This window comes from Loxodonta africana, chromosome 8, assembly GCF_030014295.1.
Source record: "Loxodonta africana isolate mLoxAfr1 chromosome 8, mLoxAfr1.hap2, whole genome shotgun sequence".
Taxonomy (NCBI): Eukaryota; Metazoa; Chordata; class Mammalia; order Proboscidea; family Elephantidae; genus Loxodonta; species Loxodonta africana.
This window is the reverse complement of record NC_087349.1, coordinates 61,773,730-61,788,579: the sequence shown is the minus strand read 5'-3', so window position 1 is coordinate 61,788,579 and position 14,850 is coordinate 61,773,730. Positions and strand designations below refer to the sequence as shown.

The 14,850-nt window shown below is 35.6% G+C and overlaps 1 protein-coding gene across 11 annotated transcripts in view; it reads right to left on the bottom strand.

Moving 5' to 3' along the window:
* The window catches only part of AKAP9 (A-kinase anchoring protein 9), a 156,654-nt gene that overhangs the window by 46,548 nt on the left and 95,256 nt on the right, over positions 1 to 14,850 (bottom strand). For 10 of the 11 annotated variants that reach the window (XM_010587275.3, XM_064289974.1, XM_064289970.1 and 7 more), the window contains 2 exons: positions 2,172 to 2,334; positions 410 to 622 (listed from right to left, as the gene is read on the bottom strand). In XM_010587275.3, the coding sequence (XP_010585577.1) occupies positions 410 to 622; positions 2,172 to 2,334 (376 nt within the window). Of the gene's footprint in view, positions 1 to 409; positions 623 to 2,171; positions 2,335 to 5,382; positions 5,746 to 14,850 lie in introns of those variants that run through there. The other variant, XM_064289975.1, reaches the window with a different exon arrangement.

Sequence of the window (14,850 nt, the reverse complement as noted above, 5' to 3'; positions counted from 1 at the left end):
CTCACTACCTGTGCCCGGTCGTTGCCCTCAGTTATTTAATCTAAGTATACATTTTTGCTGCCTCTCTGCTCTTAAAAGAACCAAGTTTTATATAATTTTCAAAATATCCCGCCTCATTATTTGCAGCTTCCTCTTAAGGCAGAAGTTTAGGGATAAATAAAAAAAAAAAAGAGTGACCTTTTCCTGCTAACATGCACCAAAGGCAGAGGGAGGGGGTGGGGAATTCTGATTGACATTGTTAGCTAATAAGACATTAACCTAGATGTTAGATTTTCTTACAATTTTTCAAGTCCTTATAAAAACACATGATAATGGCACTGAAAAAGAAAAAAAAAAAGCCAGTTTGAACTTTTAAAGAATATAAATAAAATGAGAGCAATGTTTCATACAAAGTCTGAAAAATACATACGTTGTTCAACCGGGCCTGCCTCTGCTTTCATAGCCTCCTTCTGCCTGCACAGTAATTCTCTCTCTTCTTGGATCTGCTGTCTCTCTGCTTCCAGTTCTTGTAATCTACCACCTGCACATAACAACTCCTGCTCAAGACGATCTATTACATCAGATTTTTCCTGAATTTGCCTTTCAAAAAAGGTTCTTTCATCTGCATAGCCATCAATGACACCTGTAAAATCAAATTAACACAGAACTGGATTATAACCCATTTCAAATTTTACCGTTAGATTTTAACATAAGCAATAACAAGTGCACTGTTAGCAAAACTTTAAATCATTCCAACCTATTACAATTCCCGAATAAATTTGCTGCTGATGATAGCAGTTAACTACTAACTTTCTTTGGGGGGAAACATAAGGTTTATTCTAAGCAATTACTCTACATGCTTACATAGAGACCATTCTGATTCCAAAAAAAAAAAAAAAAAAGCAAATGGTGTGAAGTAGGCCAGTTACCAATGAAACTTATAAAGAGAAGAGGAGGGAGGAGAATAAAAGATCAACCATTTTCTAATCTTAACATGACTGATTGAACCCTGTCCTCCCCTTTTTCTGAGATCAACTGATATCAGGTCACAAGGTGGTCTTTGGCCCTCTACCCACCTGCAGTCATGATACCTTTTGAAATTTAAATTAAATAAGCTTGGCTTTAAACAGGAAAGAAAAGATTAGCAACTTTGGGTGAAAAAAGCCACTGGCAGGATTAATTTTGGGTCAGGAATTTTTCTGGTTAATATTGGGTTTTGTGTGTGAGAAAAAAACCTTAAAATCAAAGTAAGATGTCTGTTATTAATTTTTCTCTTTGACATCTTTCCCCTCTTGATTATGATTCAACTAAAATCTTTGATCAACTAAGCGTTGGCCGGGCATCATCTAGGTTTCTTCGGGTCTCATAGGTACTGCTTTATGAGGTTCCTTTTTTTGAAACATAGTTAGGTAGGTTCCTTAGCTTCTTTTCTGTTGTTGTTGCTCTAGTTGGAGGGGGACTATTTGCTGTACCTTACAAGGCCACTCACAAGTAACCACTGACTTTAAATATGGTATGTTCCAAGCAGCCTTTTTCTTGGAACATACCATATTTCTTAACCATTGTGACTAAATATGAAATTTCTCTGAACTTTGTATTACTCTGCTATGCTAAAGAATCACATCATGTAAGTATAACTCATTTTATATTTTATATTAAACAGGTATAAATACATAGGTTCCTGGAAAGCTGAATATAAATCAGATGCTTATAAACTGAATCATATTTTAGGTGTAATAGAAAAGGCTGATAAATTCTAGAAGACCAATATCCCACAACAGTATCTCAAAATAAAACACGCATGGGGCTTTAGAGGTTTAAACCCTGGCTTTACCACTTAATGGCTAGCTTGAACAATTTATTTATTAACATCTCTTAGCTTCAGTTTCCACACCTTTAAATCATAAGAGTTGTTTTAGGATGATGGGATTATGTTAACAACACATCATTGTTCATTTCCATATTTTCTAAAATTTTTACTATTTTTTGTAACCCTATTAAATTCTTTTTATAATTTAAAAAATATATAGCTTTAAAAATTACTTGAAGGAACTCTGAAGATATACTACAACTTTAAATTAGTGGTCACTTTAAATTAGATTAGTGGTTTCCAAACCCAGCCGTGTTATCAAAATTTCTATTTTTAAATTTGAAATTTTTCCAGTCTCAGTTGCCAACAACAAGGTACTTACCCTCAGCCTTACTGAGCTCCACAGCCAGCTGTTCCCTGGCCCTAGACTCCTCATGAAGGCGCTCTCGCAGTTCTTCTTGGCACTTGAGGGACTCTGTCGTTTCTTGTTTCTGTCTGAATGACTCATGCATCAACTCTGTCTGTGTAACTTTTGCATGCTCCAGCTAAACAAGGAGAGAAAGCATACACAAAGGAAGACAATTAAATTACTGGGAATCCAGTCCCACTCCCCAATAAAGCTAAATAAAAAAGAATTTGAATAAAAATAAAGATTCTTGAATCACAGTTATTTAAATATTTCTAGTGCATGCTAACATTAGTAGTAGAATTAATCGTAGTAAAAAAGTAGATTAGCTGTGTACAACTTTCCATAAGAGGTACATTCTGGTTTTACTAAACAAAAGAATAGGCTTCTTTTGGAAATAAACCAATTTGAATCACTAGATCTGCATTCTATCAAATAAAGGGAGATACAATCTTAAGGAAGCACAGGTTCTTTTTTGTATTTGCTAAAGCATTTTATGTAACTGTGTGCTCTACAGTAAATTTTATTTCCTTTGTATTTTTTTTTTTGTATTTAATATTCAATTGATTGTGATTCCTATAATGTTTGCTGTGTTGATACTTTGGGGGACTAATAATATGAATATAATGGCATCAATGATACAAAATCATAGTGGTACAACAAAAAGAAATTACATTTATAAGCCACATGTTTTAACTAAAAGCTTTATAATTCTATCCATTTGTGAAACACCTGCAAGACTCTATATGAATATTCAGTTCATTTTTTAAATCTCTGAATACAAGGCATTGACCACAAACATAGCCTCCTTAAAATGCTGTTACTGGCACATACTCACCTCATTCTTAAGTAAGTTCTAAGGTGACAAAGTACAATGGGGAGATAACTGGATCACTGTTACTGACTACAATGTATGAAACTGCAGAAAAGCACTGAATCCACCTTCATTTTCTGGGCTTCTGACTGCCAGTACCTGCTTATCTGTTTTTATCCAAACAACAACGTGGGAAAGATTGGAGCTCATATGTTTCTAGTTCTTAGTCCTAGATCATTAACAGTATTCAATAAATTAAAAAAAAAAGACGGCCATATACATTAATAATAGGCTCATAGTAATGTTGAAAGATTTTTAAAATTTATATATCAAGTTTTGCGTATTAGAAAGATGACCATATTTTAAACTTAAAATATGAATCAAATGTAAAGTGGTGTCTAACCTATAGTCAGACATCAGCAATGTACTATAAAATTATGATATTTAAGACTAGCTTATTGTTAAACAAAAGACCTCTGCTCTTCACATCTAAATGGTTATTTACCACAGCAAATGGATTTTACAGTTATTAAAATTCTTTATGGTTACTCTAAATCAATTTCCAAAATATCCAGTATGCAATTTTTGTTGTTTTAATAAAATGCTTTAAATGTCATTCACATTTTATTAACTGAAAATAATGTGAACACACATTTAAGATTCATAATAAAAAATTAAGTATAAATTTTAAATCATAAAATATCTGTAATATGTTTTTACCTCAAAAAGGATAAAATTTTATAAATATTTTTACCTTTGATTGGCAAAGGGTATTTTTCCTTTAAATGTGGATAACTAATATACATTAGTTTTTATTATAAAGAAACATGACCATAGAGTAATAAACTAATTTATACAGAACTACTCCCCTGGTTTTATAGCCATAACCCAAATTTTAAAAATATATCAATTGCTTCTATTTACTTCTACATATACATATGTAATTTTAACAATGTGAATTATATAATGGTTGCCTATAAAACATACGAAACTTCTAAGAGTTCAAAGCTATGCTCAAAAATGATACGAATTTTTTTCTTTTTCAAATTTACTATACAAACCACTAAATATTTGCTTTAAATAGGAAAATTAGTCTTCTATATATTACTCCTTGGTAAGATCTAAATTACTCTTAAAGTGCATTAAAATGATATTTACCATAAAGCCATAAGTAATAACATCAGGTTTATAAAAATAAATAAATAGGTTTTAACAAACAAACAGTAAAATCTAGCAAACTAACTTCATTTATAAAAGATGGGATCCACATTTTATTGGGATATGAAACCCCTTCAAATGCCCATCCAAACAGTTTATGCTTTAAAAAATCTCATTCAGCCAACGTATGATTTATCCCCAACATGTATACTACTATGAGGCATATAAAATTTTATATTTTCAAAATATTTAAGAAACTTATTTTTTACTATTACATTAAAAGTATGTACAAATACTGACTTTCTGTTTGAGATGAAGAAAAACTTTTGGAAAGTGATAGTAGTGATAGTTGTACAACATAGTGAAGTAATTAGTATTACTGAACTGCACATTTAGAAATGGTTAAAATGGAAATTTTTGAGTTAAATGTATTTTACCACAATATTTTTTTTTTTTTAAAGCATGTGTAAAGCCTAAGTAAATATTCTGTCACTTTAATATAAAAGTTGCAGGAGAGGCAATAAAACTAACTTCTGAACGCCATCTGGCTTGTTAAATATCAGCTAGTACATTATAGTTACAGTCAGGGAAGTCCTAAGAAGTGCTGAGTAACTTGTGGTAAATCATTGACAACATATGTAAGCGCGGAACCTGAAATACTAAATACCCAGCCTCTTTATGCTAAACATTTGTTCTTAATGTTTATAAAATACATTTCACATAAAAAGCTCTAAAGAGTATCTCCTCATAGGATCAGTAGGCAGATGGAAAACAATCTTTTTCTTGATTGGTGCTACAGTCAATAAGCCATCGATTGATTGCAAACATTCCCTAATTGGCTCAACGACAAGTCACTTAGCTGTTTTAGGTACCACAACGCCTATTCTCTCAAATATAATCATTCCGTTTTTACTCAGATGGGCATAATAAAAACAAAAGCAAGATACTCAAAGAGAAGCGGGATCTTTTTAAACAGCTTTCCTGGGACTGAAGAACTGTAATATTATCTCATTCTGCTTTCCTGAATTAAAAACATAGCCAAGTTGGGGCTCTTAGACCAAATTTAGCCCTTTAATATATCCATGATGAACATGGAGCAACACGCCAAACAACAAAACAAGGCTCTACTGCATTTAACCTTTCTAAAGACACTTAAAATTTCACTTCTCATTATACACAGATTTTTAACTAAATCAATATTGTTTTCATACTTACTGAATAAGGAGGAGTAGGCAGTGAAATTCTAGAAATAAGCTTTAATATGTGCCCATTTCTTTTGTGAATAAAATGAAAAATAGAAGTATTAACAATTACTGAATTATTTTCATCCAAAGGTTCACATAGAGGAAAAGGATTTGGTAAAGGGACACGAGATTCAACCTCATAAATGTCTTCATCTTGTTCTTCCAACCATGAGCCACTGAGTCTGACGGTTGCCAAGTAAGTCCTGTAAGAATCCATTCTACAAGATGGAGCTGCCGATCTTCCTCATCTGCTTTATCAGTTTTTCACTACATTTAAAAAGTTCTGTTTAGTTTATCAAGATAAATTTTTCAAATCAGTATGAAAATTCTTTTTAGCACTATCAAATAAATATTACAAAATTAATCCACACAGCTGAATAATAAAAGGGAGGGAAAAGTTCAGAAAAATATCTCTAGAAATTAAAAAAAAAAAAAAAAAAAAACTAGATCGCCATCAGTCTTCATCCAAAAAGCAAAACTAAAAACACAAAAAACAAAAACCGAAGCCAACTAAACAGACCTCTTTTCAACTAAAATAATTAAAATCCCTGAAGAATAGAGGAAAGACAATATATCTAATTAGCTGAGCAATAAAATAACTTTCAATATCATATATATGTCTGTGTTAATAAATAAGCCTTCCAAGCAGAACCTGACAGGGAAGGTCAAGTTTTAAATCTCCATAGGAGCAGTCTTGAGAAATGCAGTTGCAACAAACATTAGTTCTTGCTGCCTCACTCAATTCAAAAGGAAAAGCTCTTCTGAACTGAGCTGTTCAAACAGTCTCTCCTGCTGGGCCAAAGGATTCTAGTTGGTGTCCTCTGAGGAAAAGGTCAGAACACAGGGTGTGGTGTACTGTCTTTACCTACAGGTACACTGACAGGTGGAATGTGAGTTAATCCGCCCACAAAAAAGCTTGCCTAACAGGATCCAAGTTCCACGTCAGAGCTCTGAATAGGGCATTTAGGCAAGTTCATAATGCTTCTAAAATAAGCTGGTGGTTTTCCATCCCATTAAAAAAATTGTTTTAATTTAAAAATGTGAAACCAGTATGTTTAGGTCCACATTTCTAATTCAGTTATTCAAGTATATCAAATGATTATCCTTATTTCTGGAAAACTAAATCAAGCACTTGCTTCTGATCTCCTTAGAGCTAATACTCATCCTTTTGTGCAGCCACTGAAACTAAGTACAGATAGTTCATTTATAATCTATTTCCACATTGAATTGTTCATAGAGGAAATGTTAAGGGAAAAAAAACCCTTTCTAAGCTGCAAGCAATTATACCATGTAAGAGATCCTATGAACTCTGACTGAAGTTTAAAAGCCCAAGTGGCACATAGGAGTAGTAGTTAGCCTCTGATCACTCCAGAAACCTGGGGAATACTCAATAAACCAGCCATTTAGAATTTTTAAAGATAAACACCTTATTTTTTTATATTAAAAAGTTCTCAATAATAAATTTTTTTCCAATAAAGCAAAAAGCTCTAAGCTTGGTGACTTTTCTCTATTCAATATCTAAATATCTTAAACCCAGAAAGCCTTTGTCTAATATAGAAAAACCCCATACTAAAGCAAGCAGGTAATATCCACAAAATCCATTTTATTGCCACTTTCAGTATATAACATTTTTTAAAGGCACCAATATCCAAATCCTTCACGATGGGCTAACCAGTAAGGCAGAGAAAATGTGCTCAGCATCTATAAGGAGAAGGTACGGGGCATGAAAGGGGCAGCTGCTTCTTGGCAATTCTAGAACTTGGCAATGACAAATTTCTCATTATTATGTGATTCCCCTAGTTAGTCTGTGAAGATGTCTTAGCAACTGTACAAGTTGGAGGCCTAGCCCTACCACTGCTGCAGCTAAATTTGATTTTACTGGAACTTTGGCAGACATAAAATTATCAATATCCTAGCTGTTCAACTTTAAGAAGTGGTGACATCCACGCTTAGTAGATCAAATACCTCTCTTTCCCTGCTCTCTCTGCAAATTATGGTTTATTTTGATAAGTTGGTGTTTAATTTCTCTTATTTGAAGCAAAAACAAAAACTTGTAAGTAAGAGCTATCTCCTTATAAATAGTAACAAGTAGGTCACGATAAGACCTAACCAGAAAGAAAGGAGAGAAAAACTAGAAAGGAAAAAAAAAAGCAAAACAAAAGGCCTCCCAAAAGCACTAGATCAAATGATTTAGGATGGCGGCAAACAGTCCTCATAACAACAGTATATTAACTGATAGCACATTATAGCAACTGATTTTCAGAAAGGTGATCTCGACTTAAAATAATTCAAATTATATTGTATTTCCTTTTTCATCTTAGAAACAGGGCTTCGAGCCAGTTTGGTCAGGTTCAAAATTGCTGAGAATTTGCATTTCTACCAAGTTCCCAGGCAATGCTAATACTGCTGGTTAGGGACCAATTCTGAGAGCCATTAGTACGGCAGTGATTCTCAAAATTTATTATACATAAGAATCACCTGGGGATCTTGTTAAACTATAGATTCTGATTCAGTATATCTGGACTGGAAATGTAAATTCTTAGCAGGTGTTCAAACTGGAACAAACCAGTTCAAAGCCCTGCTTAGAAGGCATATAAAACTTTTTTTTTTTTGCAGTCAAAACCAGTTCAAACCACTATAAAAAACAACATGGCACCTCTTTAAAAAGCTTGAAATACAAATACCATACAATCCAGCAATCCCACTCCTAGTAATATATCCTAGAGAAATAAGAGCTGTCACATGAATAGACATATGCACACCCATGTTTACTGCAGTATTATTCACAACAGCAAAAAAGATGAAAACCACCTAAGTGCCCATCAACAGATAAACTGTGGTACATACACACAGTAGAATACTACACAACCATAAAGTACAATGATGAATCCGTGAAACATCTCACAACATGAATGAATCTGGAGAGCATTATGCTGAGTGAAATAAGTCAACCACAAAAGGACAAATATTATATGAGACAACTATTATAAAAACTCAAGAAAATGTTTATACACAGAAAAAAACACTCATTGATGGTTAAGAGGGACAGGGAGGGTGGGGAGGGGAAACCACTAACTAGATAGCAGACAAGTGTTAACTTTAGTGAAGGGAAAGACAACACACAATATAGGGGAAGTCTGTACAACCTGACCAAGGCAAAGTCATAGAAGCTTCCTAGAGACAGCCAAACACCTTGAGGGACCAGTTACTGGGGCTGAGGACCATGGTCTTGGGAAACATCTAGATCAATTGGTATAACACAGTTCATAAGGAAAATGTTCCACAACCTAGTCTGGGGAGTAGCGTCTATTATCTTAAAAGTTTGCAAGCAGCCATCTAAAATGCATCAATCAGTCCCATCCTATCCGGAGCAAAGGTGAATGAAGAAAATCAAAAGGCACAAAGGAAATATTAGTCCAAAGGACTAATGGACCACATGAAACACAGCCTCCACAAGCCTGAGCCCAGAACAATTAGATGGTGCCATCAACTGCTCTGACAGGGGTCACAACAAGTGGTCCAGAACAGAGTGGGAGGAAAATGTAGGACAAAATTCAAATTCACAAAAAAAGATCAGCCTTACTGGCCTGACAGAGACTGGAAGAACCCCTGAGACTATGGCCCCCGTACCTCCACTAACTCAGAACTGAAACCATTCCCAAAGTCCACCTTTCAGCCAAAGATCAGACAGGCCTATAAAACAACCATAACACACATGAGGAATGTGCTTCTTAGTTCAATCAACTACACAAGATCAAATGGGTAACACCTGCCCAAAACCAGACAAGAAGGCAGGAAAAAAATGTGCTTCTTAGTTCAATCAACTATACAAGATCAAACGGGTAACACCTGCCCAAAAGCAAAGACAAGAAGGCAGGAAGGGAGACGAAAACTGGATGAATGGACATAGGGAACCCAGGGTGGAAAGGGGAGAGTGCTGACAGATTGTGGGGATTGCAACCAATGTCACAAAACAATTTGTGTGCACGTTTTTAAAGGAGAAACTAATTTGCACTGTAAACTTTCACCTAAAGCATAATAAAATTAAAAAATATATTATGAACATTTTGATGTATTTCCCTATAACCTATCCTTTATATAATTAAGATTATACTTTGTCTGCAGTTAAGATATCCTGATCCTTTTATTCAGATATTGCCATGTCATTACACTTCTCTCCTTAAGATAAAAAAAAAAAATAAAAAAAAAAACCCAGTTCCAATAATTTTTTAGAGGGACACAATTATCCAAACAGACTTATTACCCTCAGGTTTCTGATAATCAAGAGGTCAATGTATATTTGAAGGCTATTAATCTGCAGTATAGTGTTATGTTTCCCAAACTAAATAGTTTTAATTTAAACATAAATGTCAAGCTATTTAATCTTTCCCCATTCGTCATTTTCATCATTGTAAAAACACCACCCTTGCTCTTCTGGATTTTGATTTGTTTACTTATTTAGTTGAGAGACTAAATCCTGGGTACAGACCCTGACAGAGCCCTGACCAGTGCTGAGCACACCCGAGGCAAATTAGACGGCAATGTCTATTGTTTCAATACTTTGATTCCAGTTATGTTTAAAATGCAACAACAGCAGAACAAAAACTTAGTACACACTGCTATTTTATCCTCAGGAAAGTCTCTTTTTGAGAAAATCTAGGCTCGTGTAGTTTAGGTCCCATTATTCTAAAAAATGATTATTAGGAAACTCATGAGACCTTATCCTATAACGAAACTCACTCTGTGGGAATAAATTCCTTATTCATTAATTTTTTCTAGGGCCTAAAAGAATCTCTTGGTAAATAAACTACTATAGCTCTAAATAAAAAATAAATATCATAGCCCTAGTGGCATAGTGGTTGAGAGCTCAGCTACTAACCAAAAGTTCAGCAATTCGAATCCACCAGTCACTCCTTGGAAACCCTATAGGGCAGTTCTACTCTGTCCTATAGTGCTGCTAATGGACTTGAAGGCAACGGCTTTGGTTTTTTTTTTTATGGCTCTAAATAGTACCTCTGGATTTTGGAAAACTAATTGATGCATGACTATTCTCACGGAACAGACTGATTTCTATTTCTGCTTGATCCAAGAATCTTAAATATAACTTTTCTGTATAATAACAAAAAGACTACTGTATAAAGATTGAGCTAAAGAGATAACTAAGAGCCCATCATGGATTGAATTGTGTCCCCCCAAAAATGTGTATCAACTTGTCATGATTTCCAGTATTGTGTGGTTGTCCACCATTTTGTGATCTGTGTGATTATCCTTTGTGTTGTAAATCCTAGGCCCTATGATGTTAATGAGGCAGGATTAGTGGCAGTTCCGTTAATCCCACAGGGCTCAACCTACAAGATTAGGTTGTATCTTGAGTTAGTCCCTTTTGGGACATAAAAGAGAACAGAGCAGAGAGGAGAGGGACCTCATATCACCAAGAAAGAAGACTGGGAGTGGAGCGCAACCTCTGGACCCAGGGTCCCTGTGCTGAGATACTCCTAGACCCAGGAGAAGATTGATGACAAAGACCTTCCCCTAGAACTGACAGAGAGAGAAAGCCTTCCCCTGGAGTTGGCACCCCTGAACCTGTACTTCTAGCCTCCTAAACTGTGAGAGAATAAATATGTTTGTTAAGGCCATTCACTTGTGGTATTTGCTATAGTAAACCAAACCAAACCAAACCCAGTGCCGTCGAGTCGATTTCAACTCATAGCGACCCTACAGAACAGAGTAGAACTGCCCCCTAGAGTTTCTGAGGAGTGCCACACGGATTCGAACTGCCGACCCTTTGGTTAGCAGTCATAGCACTTAACCACTATGCCACCAGGGTTTCCTTTGCTACAGTAGCACTAAATATTAAGACAGAGCCTAAAGGTAGTCTCTAAGCATTTTTCCTAATGCTGTAATGACAGTTATTCCAACCAACAGAAAATTAGCAATAGATTGAATACAAGCCTAATTTCCTGGTAACCTTCCTAGGTGAAAGAGAAGTAAAACTCATAATAAATGTATTACTATATAGAATTATACGTACCATTGGGCAAATTACTTCTCAAATCAAATACATAAATTAAAAAACTCCTGTAATACATATATTATGAAATTAGCCTGTAAGGCAGATACCTATCCAATGTCCTGATAGTAAAGAAAAAGCTTACTAATTCTTTTTTTAAAGCAGGATGTACCTATGGAACTGAATGCAGCTCAAAACCTTAAAACCAAGTACAAAGCTTAACCATCTTTCACCAAAACTACAGAACATATAAAACTACACCAAACATGCAACAATATTTACTTAGATCATGGGACCTTTTCCATGAAACTTACCCCACCCACAACCACAAGCTCACAATTACCTACAATAATCCCTCTCCCTAATCTTAACAGAGATAAAGTCCCTCTGATCCAAAGGCCACACCCTTCACCTGTGTTCTGGATTCCATTCTCAGCTACCCCAAGATCTATCTCCATAAAACCCATCCCCTCTGTCCTGCATCTCCCACTTCTCCATTGCTACACGATATAAACTATTCCAACTTAAAAAGATCACTCTCCTTTTCTTAAGCTAGTGCTCTTCTGCTTTCTCCAAAGCTAGAGGTCATGAAATTACTATATTTCTTCAACTCCTTGAATTCTGAATTCCTCCTCTATCATTCTATTAAAATATTGTCATCAAGGTATAGAAAAATCTAATGGACACTAAACCCTTACCTCTCCATGGTATCTGACCTGACCCTCTCCTCGTTTTGTTCATGACCCTATTGTCTTGATTTTCCTTTTAACTCTCATTCTCAATCTCTTTTATAGATTTACCTATCTTTACTCTCTTTTAAATGACAGCATTTTACCAGCTCAAAAGTTAGCTCTTTGTACACCCTGCAAAACCTTCAAATGCCTCCCCAAACTCCATACCCTAGGTGAGTATCTTTACTTGCATGCCGCCTCCATGCATTTCAAACTCAGCTTATCTAAAACTGAAGTCTATCCATTTCTTTTGCATCCCCTATCTCAACAAATGAAATAATGAACAACCTGATCAGTTAAGGATTCATCCCTGGTCCTGTCCTCCTCCTCATCACCCACATCCAGTCATACCAAGTTCTATCAAATTCAACTTCCTAAACAGCTTTCAAATCACTTTCCTTCTGCTTTAACTTGATCTCTCATCACCTCGCAATTAGGTTTTAACAGTCTCTGTCTCTCTACATTCAGCATCTTTCTTCACGACCCTCTTGCTCGTCCATCCATCACACTGTTGCCTGAGCAACTGCTCTAAAACACAAAGTTGATAAGGTTATTTTCCTGCTAACACCTTTCAGAAGAATCCAGTTACAATTCCTTAACTTAGCCCAGAAGGGACCTTGACATGTGACCACTACCTATCCCACTATAGTCAGCTTCTACCTGTTTCCCAACCCCAGGTATTTATGATGCAAAACTACTGTTGTTCTTCAAACACATCAAGCTGGTTTACTCAAGCTCCAAATCAAATCTGCCACAATTTTTCTTCTGACCTAGCAACTTCGCTTCTACTCTCTTTTAAGTCTTTATTTCTTCTCCTCTCATTCTCTCTTGTATCAGGCTTTCATTTCTACCACTTCACTGAAACTGCTCTTTCAAGGTCACTGATGACCTCCAGATTTCAAAATCCATTCAGTTGTCTGTATCTTAAAAGACCCATTAGCAGTATTTGACACAGTAGCTCACTGCTTTCTTTTTCAAAGGGCAGACAAAGTAGTGGTTAAGAGCATGGACTAAAGCCAGACCGCCTGGATTCAAATTCTAACTCTACCATCTACTAACTTGTAAGCCTGGGCAAGTGACTTTTCTAAATGGTTTCTATGCTTCTGCCCTCATACCCTCCAAGTCTATTTTAACAATTAGACTGCTAATAATTCTGTTCTATTAGTGATTTTAATAAAACCTCTTAATTCTACTGTTAATATAAAAAAAAAAAATCTATCAATTTGGCTAGGCCATGATTCCCAGAATTGTGTGATTATCCACCATTTTGTCATCTGATGTGATTTTCCTATGTGTTGTAAATCTTACCTCTATGACGTTAATGAGGTGGGATAGGCGGCAGTTACGATAATGAGACAGGACTCAAGCTACAGGATTGGATTGTGTCTTGAGGCAATCTCTTTTGAGACTTAAGAGAGAAGCAAACAGAGAGACGGGGGGACCTTGTACCACCAAGAAAGCTGCACCAGGAGCAGAGTGCACCCTTTGGGCCCGGGGATCCTGAGCAGAGAAGCTCCTAATCCAGGGGAAGCTTGATGACAAGGACCTTCCTCCAGAGCCAACAAAGACAGAAAGCCTTCCCCTGGAGCTGACACCCTGAATTTGGACTTTTAGCCTACTAGTCTGTGAGAAAATAAATTTCTCCTTGTTAAAGCCAAAAAAACCCCAAAAACCTCTCAGTTATTTTTATAACAAGAATAAAGAAATCAAGATTAAAGTAAATATTTCATTATGAAGAACCAAACATTGACAAATTAAGATGAAAATGGAATGCCAGTCATTTCACAAAATTATACATTTTTTTTGTGTCAAGCTAACTAGCTTAAATATATTCATCAGGCTCAAAATAATTTTAATTTTTAATGAGGATATCAATATGGAAGATTAGTAACTAAATTGTTTAAAAGAAAGTTTTAGAAAGTTCCTATTCTTGTTGCCTTAAAATTATAACTCATCTAAGAAATACCTCATTTCTATACCTAATTTCAATAATAAATTCAACCTTTCACATAACAGGTATTAGTAGAACACTTTTTTTTTCAAAATTAAGCCTGACGAATGTAAACATTACACTAATATTTTCTAGATCAGTGGTTCTCAAACTTCAACGTGCATGAGAATTGGCTAAAGGACTTGTTAAAACATAGTTTGCTGGGCCTTGTACCCAGTTATCCATTCCGTAGGTCTGAGGCAAGACCCGGGAATTTACGTCTCTTGCAAGGCCCCTGTGGTACTGTTGTTGCTGGTTTGGGAACACACTTCAAAAACTACTCCTCTAGGCAAAGCTTTTGTGGTGCTTTAATATTTAACAAACTGAAAACAATCTGGAAAATGCTATCCATAGCCAGGTTCCTACTGTACCTAACTACCTGGTTATATAAGCGAATAGTTGCAATGACCTACAGTCTTGGTCTGGGGAATGGAGTGTTAGGCAGATCTCACACACACCTGCCTGCTGGCAGCATTAATAAATTACGGGGGAGTTTCTTCAGTAGCCTGTAGGAACAAGTCCAGTCACTGATAACTTGTGATTTATCCACCATGTTCCACGGTGCACATCAGGAGACAAACACTATGTTGTGGTAATTAGCCTGCCATGATTCAAAGTGTTATCGAGTAGTTCGCAACAGCTATTAACCTGGTTAAGATTCGGCCCAAAGTATTTAATAGTGATCAAGAGAATAAAAGTATTAGTTGT